General features: G+C 36.6%; 2 protein-coding genes across 2 annotated transcripts; both read left to right on the top strand.

Moving 5' to 3' along the window:
- The first annotated feature begins 3,318 nt into the window (after window positions 1-3,318).
- On the top strand, window positions 3,319-8,282 carry ASDURF (ASNSD1 upstream reading frame). Its single transcript, XM_032479914.1, is given in 5 exon segments — window positions 3,319-3,354; window positions 3,356-3,409; window positions 5,182-5,235; window positions 6,382-6,457; window positions 7,080-8,282. Coding segments are annotated over 5 exon segments (291 nt in total). The 3' UTR covers window positions 7,151-8,282.
- Window positions 7,139-11,863, top strand: ASNSD1 (asparagine synthetase domain containing 1). Its single transcript, XM_032479907.1, is given in 4 exon segments — window positions 7,139-7,921; window positions 7,923-8,636; window positions 8,929-9,110; window positions 11,536-11,863. Coding segments are annotated over 4 exon segments (1,923 nt in total). The 5' UTR covers window positions 7,139-7,171; the 3' UTR covers window positions 11,813-11,863.
- Window positions 11,864-12,060: the final 197 nt, after the last annotated feature.

Consider the following 12,060-nt stretch of genomic DNA (forward strand, 5'->3'; position numbering starts at 1 on the left):
TCAGGTAAGACAAATGATGCCAAGTAACCCTAAAGTGTGACTTCAAGCAACACAGGAGTTACAGCAGCTGAGGGGGAAGACAGAAGCAACTGGGGATAAATGAAAAAATAAGACAAAATGTGAAAGAACTTTTAAAACATTTCATCACCCTATTAATATGACTATCACCATATTGTTTAGTATTATGTCATCTTGGGTGCCCTCTAACTTACGAGAAACATCAGAACCAGGCAGAGCCATAAGAAACAACCCATCCCCAATCCACCCCCAAAGGGAGATGAACATCTGTAGACAAATCAGCAGTGTTTCTGGCCACTCAGTACAGAAACAATGGTGGGTGAGAGTCAATCCAGAAATTAAACAGAGCTCCCACTCTGCCAGACACTGCCACAGAAGGTGGGGTGCCAAAAAGACTAATAGACTGGTAAGCTCAGTCTCTTTAGCTTTACAGGTAAGCCTCACCATCACCTCCAAACACTAATTAAAATGACATCCCATGTGTCAGGAGGGGTGTGTTCCTAGGTTCCTACCAGATCAACTACAGTGAACTCTAGAGGTTTGGGGGAATGGAGCCAGGAGGTGCGTTAAGAGAATGCCAAATTTTAGTTTTTAATTAATATAATATTTGGAAGTCATGTTTTCAAAAAATAATTATCTAGTGATTCAAAAATAATTATCTGGTGAATAAGACTTCAAATCTGAATGTACTGTCAAAATTTTAACATATTTCATAGTTTCTTTTCAGGGCCAGGTATTACAAACCAAGGCAAATAAAATCCACTTTCATCATCAAACCTTCCCCAACTTGCTATACTGCCTCAAGTTTTGTCTTTCACTGTGCTCTTCCATATTCTGAACAAAGGGACACTTTAGAACTAAACTTTTTCCTTCGCAAAACAAGACTCATTTCATTATCTTGCATTCTCTATTACTCCTACCCTTAATGTGGTCTTAGCCACCCATATTAATTACAACTTTTAACCAATTTAATAACTTCTATTTTATAAAGAAATGTGGAGGTACATAATTGAGAACTGTTATATGTAAGCTTTTTAGCATGTGAACAAAGTTCATAACTGCACACAACACAACTGCCTACAGCCACACACATTCCATTTACACCTTCTCAAAGTGGCAAAAATGAGCATGTACATTAACATGGCCCAAGAGGACAGCCATTCTATGGCATATAAAAGTGAGAAGCAAAAGCATATAAACTTAAAACTATGTTTTTAAATCAATGTTCCAATATTCAACTTTTAAAATAAATAATCTAGCTATCTAATGATTAATCATTCATTAATTCAATTTAATATTATCTTAGGGTTTTAAATTACCTAAAGATGTTGCAATTATGTTTAAACTTACATAGCACAAAACATAATTACTGTTGATATAAAATAAAAAGTATGCCTAAATTACTCATTTTAGTGAACACAAGTTAACATTTTTCATAAACAAAGTCTCTGGCAATAATGCTACCTTACATCATGAGTAAATCAATATAAGAACGAATAATTAGGAAATTCAGATTAGCTAATCTCTTCATGATAAAACAAATCAGAATGTCATTAAAAAATGTACATGTATTTTACTTAACATTGAAAACTCAAAGAAAAGGCATATCATTGCCTTTTTTTCTCAAACCAAAATGATTAATCCAGCTTGATTTCTTCAAAGACTCTTAACTATAATTTGGATTCTTCAAATACTTCTAATCTAGAAGTTTTTGTAAGAAGAACTTTACTTTTTAAGGTTAGCACATTTAATATATTAGAAATTCTGGGCTTTTTTGTAAATTTGGGTATTTATGCAAGTGCATGCGTATGTTCATAGAACAATCAAAACAGAGCTCCTTTGAGACATTACAATGGAATTTATTAAAACCCTCCAGAGTATGAAAACATTTTACATTTACTTAGCAAGATATAAAGGCTGTTACAAATTATGGATGAAGACACACAGAGAGCTTATAACTTCAGTTATACAACCTCAATCCCAGGTTGAATGTAAAATCAGAAACACAAAAACTTACCAGTCCAGACCTCAAAAAGCTGCTCTCCATTCCAGTGAGCACAAAATTCTTAATCAATTTGAGCTCATAAAGGACAAAGGAAAGACCAAAAAACTGGATTGTTTGTCATCTCACTTCTAATAGAGACTAGGTCTCCATTATCCAACAGACTCGATCTCCAGTATCCAACCATCACCGAACGGCTAGACCATAAAACCAAATTCCCAATCATTGCTATCAACTGTGGAATAACTTAGCCATGCATAAAACAGAAACAAAAACTATTTTAATCAGTAAAAAGGAAAAATAGACAGTAACCTTAGTTCTATAACCACTTTGGATTTCAAAAACAGAAAATCATGTCTCTTGTGCAAATATAAAATGAACATATTCAAAGTTTTATTCAACTCATTAACTAATGAGGGAACAAGTAAGATATTAAAACTAATTCAAAGAGTTTATGAGGAACTAGACATATATTAATAAAGAAACGTTAGGATTGCAGAGTTAGATGCAAAACTGATTAATGTCACAACCTAGGTTATCTGGCCCACCAGATAGAAATTATTTGCATCTCTGCCAAAATTCACAAGTTAACCTCTGCCCCTACAGAATTCTAAAACAGTTCAGTCAATAAAAAAATCAAGCCCTGAAAAGCTATGAAAGAACATCTGTTACTCTCTTGTCTACTTTCAAGTTTTGGATAATTTTTCTCAGAGGAGTGTGGTATTGCAAATATTACACGGGACACATTTATACTAAAAAATTATTCATTTATCTGAAATTCATATTTAACTGGGAATCCTGAATTTATTTTTTAACTCTAATAACCAGTTAACAAAAACCTTACCTAGTCTGTACAGTTCCATTGCCAACAATGTATCTTAAATCTGTGCCAAGCTTCATATTCTTGCGTAGATAATAAATATTAAGCGGTAGTTCAACTGTGCTTCTATTCTTTATATTTACCACTGGGAGGCGCATATAACTCACAGACTATGGGATGCCAGCGGGTTGAAGAAACCACAAGAGCGTTTCAACATCGCCTCCGCTAGGGGACGGTTCGGGAACCTCTCAGACTCCACAGCCAGGCTCTGCTCACGTGATTCCCTAAGCATCAGTGCGCACGCACGCAACTGCTCCCTGGCCCGACCTGGACTGCGCAGGCGTTCCAGGGAGCGCGCAGACGCCATTGGCGGGGCTCACGGAAGGGGTGGAGACCCTGGGAGCGCGCCCGCGCTGAGGCTGGGGGCAAGAGCTGTTGGGGCGCTTTTCACGTCCTGGGTTTCTGGTGCTCCGTGGAGATGCCCAGCCGGGGTGCGCGACCCGAGGACGGTGCCTGGGCTGGTCCCTGCCGACATCTCGACCCCGCACAAGGAAGATCTTAGCAGCAAGGTGAGTGTGGGACGAGGTGACAAGGCTCCAGGCTCGGAACAGGGCGCTGCTCGTCCGCGAAGATCCAAGCGGGCGCGCGGTCCGGTCTCCGCTTTGCCCGGCTGCTTTGACAGCTCCAGTTAAAGAGAGACCGTGAAATTTGCCCCGAGATTAGACCCAGGTGGCAGTGGGGCGGAGGTTTGGTTGGGTTTTTGTTTTTGTTTTTTACTTTTAGAAATATCACTTACCCTAGATCTGCTGCAAGTATTCTCCATCTCAGAAAATGTCACCATCATCCATCCAGTTGTCCATGCCAGTAAACTGGGAGCCAACCTTTATGTCCATCACGAAGTCTTACCAGTTTTACTTTTGAACCCTATTTCAAATATGTCCTTTTATCTCCATATACACTCTTAACTTCCACAGCCAGCCACTTTTGTTTATCTACCATCAGGAACGCTTCAAACATTTCCCAACTGGTCTCTCCTCATCCATTGTTACCTTCTTCCTGTCTATTCTTCGCTATAGCCAGCGCAATGATCCTAAAACACGTATCTATCACTTTTCTACTCCCCACCACGTCCACCCCCAAGAGAAGAAAATCAATATAAATCTTAATCGACATAAATAGACAAAACCTTTAAAATATCTTGAAGATGAAGATGGCTATAACCTTTTCAAGTAGTAGGTGCCCTAAGTGCTACTTTGGTTCTGTCCCAAATTAACAGGTGGCATGTTTGGTATGTCTGTGGTCCCTCTGTCACAGTGTCCTTGTCTGAAGAACTAAACTGACCTGTGTGTCTACCATTCATAAAATGAATGGGAAAGCTCTGATGAATAACAAGTCTCAAGAAAGTTGTACAAATTCAGTCTTGGAATTCAACTCAGTCTAGTCAGATACTACACTGTCAGTTGGAGAGATGGAAGGGTACATACCTGTAGGAGGTGAATTTTCAAACCATACAGCCCACTCTAGTTACTACCATAGCAGGTGACTTATGCTGATATATGACAGATCCCTGTGAGAGGTAGAACAAAGATTTTAATCTGCTTTTAGAGCCACTAGTAATACTGTAATCAATCATGTTCACAAGATAACTACCTTTACTGAAAAGAGTTTCAAAGAAACGTAATTTCCACTTAATTGCGACAGCTCCTATTAATAAAAAGTAAGACCTAATTCCACAGTGTCAGCTGTGTGCTAGCCTTTGAGATACAAAGAGGAATAAAGCAAAGATGGAAAGTGATAGGTCACACTGCTCCAGATAGAGCATTTAGTACTACTTGCTTGTTCTGAATGTCTGGCTGCACCATTTAGTTAAATCATGAAAAGTACCTGGTGGGGATGAGAAGTGGGGAGACTAGCCCGCTCCTCATTCCATTTACTATTTTGAAAAAGCTAAAATATAACTTAAATCATTGAAAAATTGGTATTATGTTTGGTGCATATTGTCTTTTTTTTGATATTGTCTATTTTAAGTAAAAGGTAAAAATGTTATTTAGTAACTATGGCTCTTGCATGAATATGTATACTGGTTACCAACACCAACTCCCTGTCTGGGCTCAGTGGGCCAACTGACACTTAACAAGTGCAATCACTGTTTCTTCCTCCAAATTTCCTCCACCTGCACTCACCACAGACTGCTGTTGAAAAGAATCTATGTATTCACAGACTGCCCATTCGGACAGTCAGTACATTATCACCCCTTATCCCAGCTCTTTAATTTTAAAGGTCCCTCATTGAGCATACTTTGATAACCTTTGATTTAAGAAAGTTTTCTTTATTTCAACAGATTAAAGAACAAAAAGTTGTCGTGGATGAACTTTCTAACCTGAAGAAGAACAGGGTGAGTTATTAGAGTTATTCTGAATAGTATGCCAAAGGGTTTGATTATATCTTATTAACTATACAAAAAAGTTACAAGAACTACATATAAGATTTATATTACATTTATGTCAAAATTTACAAGATTACAACACCTTCTTAGTTAAGTTGCAAAAAGCAAAGAGTGTCCAAGATTTTATATATTTATTATATACAAATATCTATATAATAATCATAGTTAATACCTTTTCCCCATCATATGCAATTGACATTACCTTTGTACCAAATGACTACTAATGGTATTTATTTTATACCTGAATTTGGTGTTTTCTTTTGAAGTAAATTAACTTTAAATGTATTGAGAAGGCAGGAAGCTATTCCTTTAAGTGAATGTGTATAATAGTTGAAAAAACAAAAAAGACAAAGTGAATGTGTATAATAGTTGAAAAAACAAAAAAGACAAATGCTTCTCCCCCTCCACATTTTTTTACATCAAGCATCCAAATCATTAACCTGGTCATTTAATGCCATTTCCATTAATGTATTCATAAACAAGTAAGCTACTGCTTCGTGTGTAATTATACTGCCAAAAATGACATTTTAAAGTTAAGGAAGAAATGATTTGAGCCCTTTAAAGCTTTTTAAAGAGTATTTTGATAACTGACAGGTTAGACATTTCTGATACTGTCTTTTGTGGAATATTGAAGATACGACTGATACAGACTTTCTAGAGGGAAAATTGGCAGAAAGCATCAAAGCTTTAAAACTATTACTCTTTGACCCAACAGTTCTATTTATAGGAATTGATACTTAGGAGAGAATCATGAGAGTGCACAAAAATTTAGCTACAAAGCCTTCATCACATTGATTTATAATAGTGAAAAGTTGGCAACACCCTAAGTGTCTAAACTTGAGTACTGACCAAATAAACTGTAATATTATTAAAGGAAAGTGGTATTATAGTATATGCAGAGAAAAAAAGAGTTTTACTTCAGTGTTAGCAGTAGCAGCTTCTAGACAGTAGGATAATGGGTGACTTTTGTTTGTTTATCTGTATTTGCTAAGGTATTATTCTAAATGTATGTTACCGAACTTCAAGAATAGGGTTCAGTTTTGACATCTGCTTTTTAGATCAAATCATGATATTAGCCTAAATTATGTTTTGCAGAAAGTATATAGGCAGCAACAGAACAGCAACATATTCTTTCTTGCAGACCGAACAGAAATGCTTTCTGAAAGCAAAAGTAAGTTTTTTTGGTATATTATATGGTAATGCACAGAAATTCTTTTGTGGTCTTTCTGTAGAAATTCATGGTAGAGTCTAAATTATACTGTCTATATCTGAATGTTCATATATATATATATATCTGAAGATTGGATGGTGTTATACCTATTAATAAAATTAATGCAGTGGTTTGGTTTTCCTCAAGTTAGCCTTCCAAAGATGAGTATATAGGGAAAAAAATTTTTAATGAGATACGTTAGAAAGCAATAATTATTAACATAAGCTTTCGAGTTTTAGACAGATCTAGGTATGAAATACTGTTCTACCACTTTCTACCTTTGTGATGTTGAGTGAATCACATTGAGCCACCAAGTCTTGTGGGGTTTAAATAAAATGGTACATATTTATAAAGTGCGTAGTTCGGTGCCTGAGTTAAACTAAGCATTTAACGAACAGAAGCTGGTTTCTAAAAGATAAACATTCTTCATTAGAAGCCTGTTGTAAATTATTATTTGAACTAACACAGTGCATGTACTCAAATGGTGTGATCTTGGTAAATAGCTTGTTTTGCCCTATGAATTACTAGGTAAAGGTCCAAGAATTTTTATTTCACTCAATATTTCTTCTCCCCTCCCCCACAGGTATACTGGATGAGCTGAGAAAAGAATACCAAGAAATAGAAAACTCAGAAAAAACCAAAGTCAAGAAATAGTCAACTTGATTTCACATCACAATGTGTGGCATTTGTTGTGCTGTAAGCTTTTCTGTTGAGCATTTTGGTGAAGATTTGAAAGAGGATTTACTGTGTAATCTTAAACGTCGAGGCCCCAATAGCAGTAAACAGCTGTTAAAGTCTAATGTTAACTACGAGTGTTTATTTTCTGGTCATGTCCTTCACTTAAGAGGTGTATTGACTGCCCAGCCTGTGGAAGATGAAAGAGGCAATGTATTCCTCTGGAATGGAGAAGTCTTTAGTGGAATAAAAGTTGAAGCTGAAGAAAATGATACTCAAATAATGTTTAATTATCTTTCCTCTTGTGAGAATGAATCTGATATTTTGTCACTCTTGTCAGAAGTCCAAGGTCCTTGGTCTTTTATATATTATCAAGCATCTAGTCATTCTTTATGGTTTGGTAGGGATTTTTTTGGTCGTCGTAGCTTGCTTTGGCATTTTGGTAATTTGGGCAAGAGTTTCTGCCTCTCTTCAGTTGGTTCCCAAACATCTGGAGTGGCCAATCAGTGGCAAGAAGTTCCAGCATCTGGAATTTTCAGAATTGATCTCAAGTCTACTTCCATTTCCAAATCTGTTGTCTTAAAATTGTATCCTTGGAAACATAACTCTAAGGAGAATGTTATCAAAGAATGTGTCAATAGTCTGACTCATATTTCAGCAGACTTGCCAACATTTGTATCGGTGGTAGCAAATGAAGCCAAACTTTATCTTAAAGAACCTGTCATTCCTTTAAATACAATGTTGCCACACTGCCCCACTTGGGGTCCATTGCAGTAGCATTTCTAGCATCCCACCAACAAGAGAGACCCTTCAGGTCTTTCTTACCAATGGATGCATGAAGAAAGTAGTTCAGCAGTTCATTGATGTCCTGACTGTTGCAGTCAGTAGACGTGTCTTGTGTTTACCCAGAGACGAAAACCTGACATCAAGTGAAGTTTTGAAAACTAGTGAGAGGAAAGCAAATGTTGCGATCCTGTTTTCTGGGGGTATAGACTCCATGGTTATTGCAGCCCTCGCTGACCGTCATATTCCTTTCAATGAGCCAATTGATCTTCTTAATGTGGCCTTCATGACTAAAGAAAAGACCACACCAACTAGTTTTAACAAAAAAGGGAGAAGACAGAAAGATCATTGTGAAATACCTTCTGAAGAATGCTCTGAAAATGTCACTGCTGCTTCTGCTGCTAGTCCCGGTGAACAATTCAATGTACCAGATCGAATCACAGGAAGAGCAGGGCTAAAGGAACTACAAGCTGCCAGTCCTTCCCGGATTTGGAATTTTGTCGAAATTAATGTTTCTCTGGAAGAACTTCAAAAATTGAGGAGAACTCGAATATCCCACCTAGTTCATCCCCTGGATACGGTGCTGGATGATAGCATTGGCTGTGCAGTCTGGTTTGCTTCTAGAGGAGCCGGTTGGTTAGTGACCCAGGATGAAGCAAAACCATACCAGAGCGCTGCCAAGGTAGGACACAGCACTGGGCTCACCACTTCTGAGACTGAATTTTGACGCTTAAATCTTTCAGCATTTAAGTCGCAAGACTATAGCATGTTTCAGTTGCACTTAAACTATAGCACAATATATATGACTTTTTAAAAACTGGGCATTTTTTTATTTTATGGCTTTGCCTTGTGGTTTTTCTCTGAAAATGTTATCTTTGGGATTATGATTTTTTTAAGCTTTGCCTTTATCTTAGTTGCTTTCCTGACTGTACAGTAGGTAACACTATTATATGAATTTCTTTAAACCTTTGTAGGTAGTTCTTACTGGAATTGGTGCAGATGAGCAACTCGCAGGTTATTCTCGCCATCGTGCCCGCGTTCAGACACACGGGTTGGAAGGACTGAATAAGGAAATTGCGATGGAACTCGGTCGAATTTCTTCCAGAAATCTTGGTCGTGATGACAGAGTTATTGGCGATCATGGAAAAGAAGCAAGGTAACTGTTATCTATCTGAGGGCGAGTGGGTAATTTTGTAAAAGCTGTAAAAGGAGATTTTAGATTCCTTTTTTTCTGGAGACCGTTCAAATGAATAACAGTAGCAGCAATATCTTGGCTTTATATTTCAGTCAGTCAGTCAGTCAGTGAGAAGCAAAGCTGAAGAAGGGCCAGAACTCATCCTCCAAGAAATAAATGACTTTTCAGTAATTTTCATAGATGATATAATGACGTGATTGCTTTTAAGACTACAATGAGAAAGACTGTAAAACTGAGATAGTGAAATACTGAGAGAAAGTATTTAAAGGGCTTTGTTTGGTTTTAAATGTTTGCTTCCCTCCCAGTAAGGGCGTAGTCCTCCTCCCAAGCTTTCTCCTCCAGTGTGAGAGACCCTGGCCTCGCCTCTAGAGTCATTTCTGCATGTACAGGCGTTCCTGGGCACGATGCTGCAGGCTTCAGTCCCAGACCACTGCAGTAAAGCAACTCACATGAAGTTTTTGGTTTCCCTGTGCATACAAAAGTCATATTACACAAACTGTAGTCTATTAAGTATGCAATAGCATTATGTACCCCCAAAATGTATATATACCTTAATTAAAAAAAAGCAATCACAGAGGTAACATTAAGATCACTGATCACATATCACCATAACAAATATGATAATACTGAAAAAGTTTGAAATATTGCAAGAATTTCCAAAATGTGACACAGAGACACAAAGTGAGCAAATGATATTGGAAAAATGGCACCACTGATAGACTTGCTCAACGCAGCCTGCCATACACACGCACGCACACACACACACAAACGGCAGTATCTGTGAAGCACAATACAACAAGGTATGCCTGTATAGATTCACGTTGATTTAAACGGTAGTTTCAATCCTAGATTCCCCTCTGTAATATGTTTTTTGAACACAATTTTGTCACATGTTGCAGATTACCTAAAACTTTCAGAAATCAGGCACTTTCATGTATATATTCTTTTGTAACCTTAGGGGTTTATGTTTACCTACAACCTATTTCTGATGATAGTAAACAAGTGTTTGAATATAGTTTTTTAAAGCATTAAGGATAAAAGATGTGTCACTTAATTATAAAAAGCAGAAATTTGTTCAAGTCAGTTAATTTATTAAGTGGTAGTTTTACTACAAGGGTGCAAGCATGCAAGAACAAGGAGTCCAGATAAGCTTTGTGGGAGTGGGAACAGCATCATGCACCAGCTCGCAGACTTCACTGTTCCTGTCTCTACTCCAGTCTTTCCTGCCTCCCACTGAACCATGATTGCCTTTACATGGTTGTCATTCCTGTGTTGCCAGTTCTGCCATGTGTAAAACTTTGACTACGAGGTCATTATTCTGTCATAATTTTCAAAATTTCATTATAAGGAAATACACAATGCCACAATACAGAGTGTGTAAAATGTTTTCCTTTTGAAGAGTGTATGTGTATGGGAGAGAAAGAGAAATTCAGTCCACTATTTCAGCTAGATCAGAGAAAAGGGAATTTATTTTATTCAGTAAAAGCAATAACATTTCTAAAGACCTCCATATGATACCCTTGGGTAAAAATGGATCAGAAGAATGTTTAAAACATACAGCTAATACAGAATTGTGATTTAACAAAAACCATTATAGGGGCTAGATCTAAACCAACTTATGGATTTGGGCATACATATTAACAGTAATCTATTGATTAGCTTCTCTTTAAATTTGCTTTTACAGTTAATTCATTTTTATAAAAAAATGCCTTTGCCATTTTTGCTCTCTCTAGTTAAGCTAGAATAAAATGTAGGGAAATAGAAACACTAGTGTAACTGTACTGCATTTTAAGGAATTGTGGGGCAGGGGAAGGGATTAGAGTATTTTAAATGAAAAAAGAACAGAATTTGGTAGGAAATTAGGGGAGCCAAAAAGGCAGAAAGATATCTTTTTTGATCTAATATTTTGTTCTGTTATGCCTATTTGTCACCATTTAATCAATTTAAATGTGACTAAACAATTTTGATGCCATAAAGTTTTACCGTAAGTGAATGTTTCACAAGTTCAGGATAATACAGCTCTTCTATATTGGTTTTGTATCCCTAAATTCAGTATCTTTTGACATGTAAAGAGCACACACAGATTGAATAATTGACTGAAGACCATGCTGTCTTCAGGGCATCCCCAAAGATATCTTGTGAAAAAATTTGAGAATTTATCTTTTAGCATATGTATTAAAACTACTCAGGTGTTGTGAAATACTTTTTAGTGTGATTAAATTTTAGCTGTAAAATTGGGTAAATAGCTAGAATTTTTTAATTTAGAAAAATAGTGCCATCAAGAATTAATTTATACTGTGAATTTTAACATATTAAATAAAATACAAAAGAAATAATCACAACAGATTGATTTTTTTTTTAATAGTGGTTATACTTTTTATTTTAGATTTCCTTTCCTGGATGAAAATGTTGTTTCCTTCCTAAATTCCCTACCAATTTGGGAAAAGGCAGATTTGACTTTACCCCGTGGAATTGGTGAAAAACTAATTTTGCGTCTTGCAGCAGTGGAACTTGGTCTGACAACCTCTGCTGTTCTGCCGAAACGGGCCATGCAATTTGGATCCAGAATTGCAAAAATGGAAAAGAATAATGAAAAGGCATCTGATAAATGTGGAAGGCTCCAAGTCAGTTCCTTAGAAAACCTTTCTATTGAAAAAGATTAAAATGTAATATCTCACAGTGTAACGTTTACTGAATGATGATTTTAAAAAAAAGACTCTCTGTTGTATAATGTGGCTTTAAAGTTGATTATGTGAATTTTTACTTAACTTTGTAGCTTAACACAACCAACTTATTCAAATCGACACTCCAGAGAAAGAGAGACTACTTGAAAGAACAACCTAATAGAACTTTCCTAATAGAAAAGTCTAGTATTTTTTTTCTCACGTAAACCTGTTTATTCTAGGAAGAG

This window comes from Camelus ferus, chromosome 5, assembly GCF_009834535.1.
Source record: "Camelus ferus isolate YT-003-E chromosome 5, BCGSAC_Cfer_1.0, whole genome shotgun sequence".
In the NCBI taxonomy this organism is placed as follows: Eukaryota; Metazoa; Chordata; class Mammalia; order Artiodactyla; family Camelidae; genus Camelus; species Camelus ferus.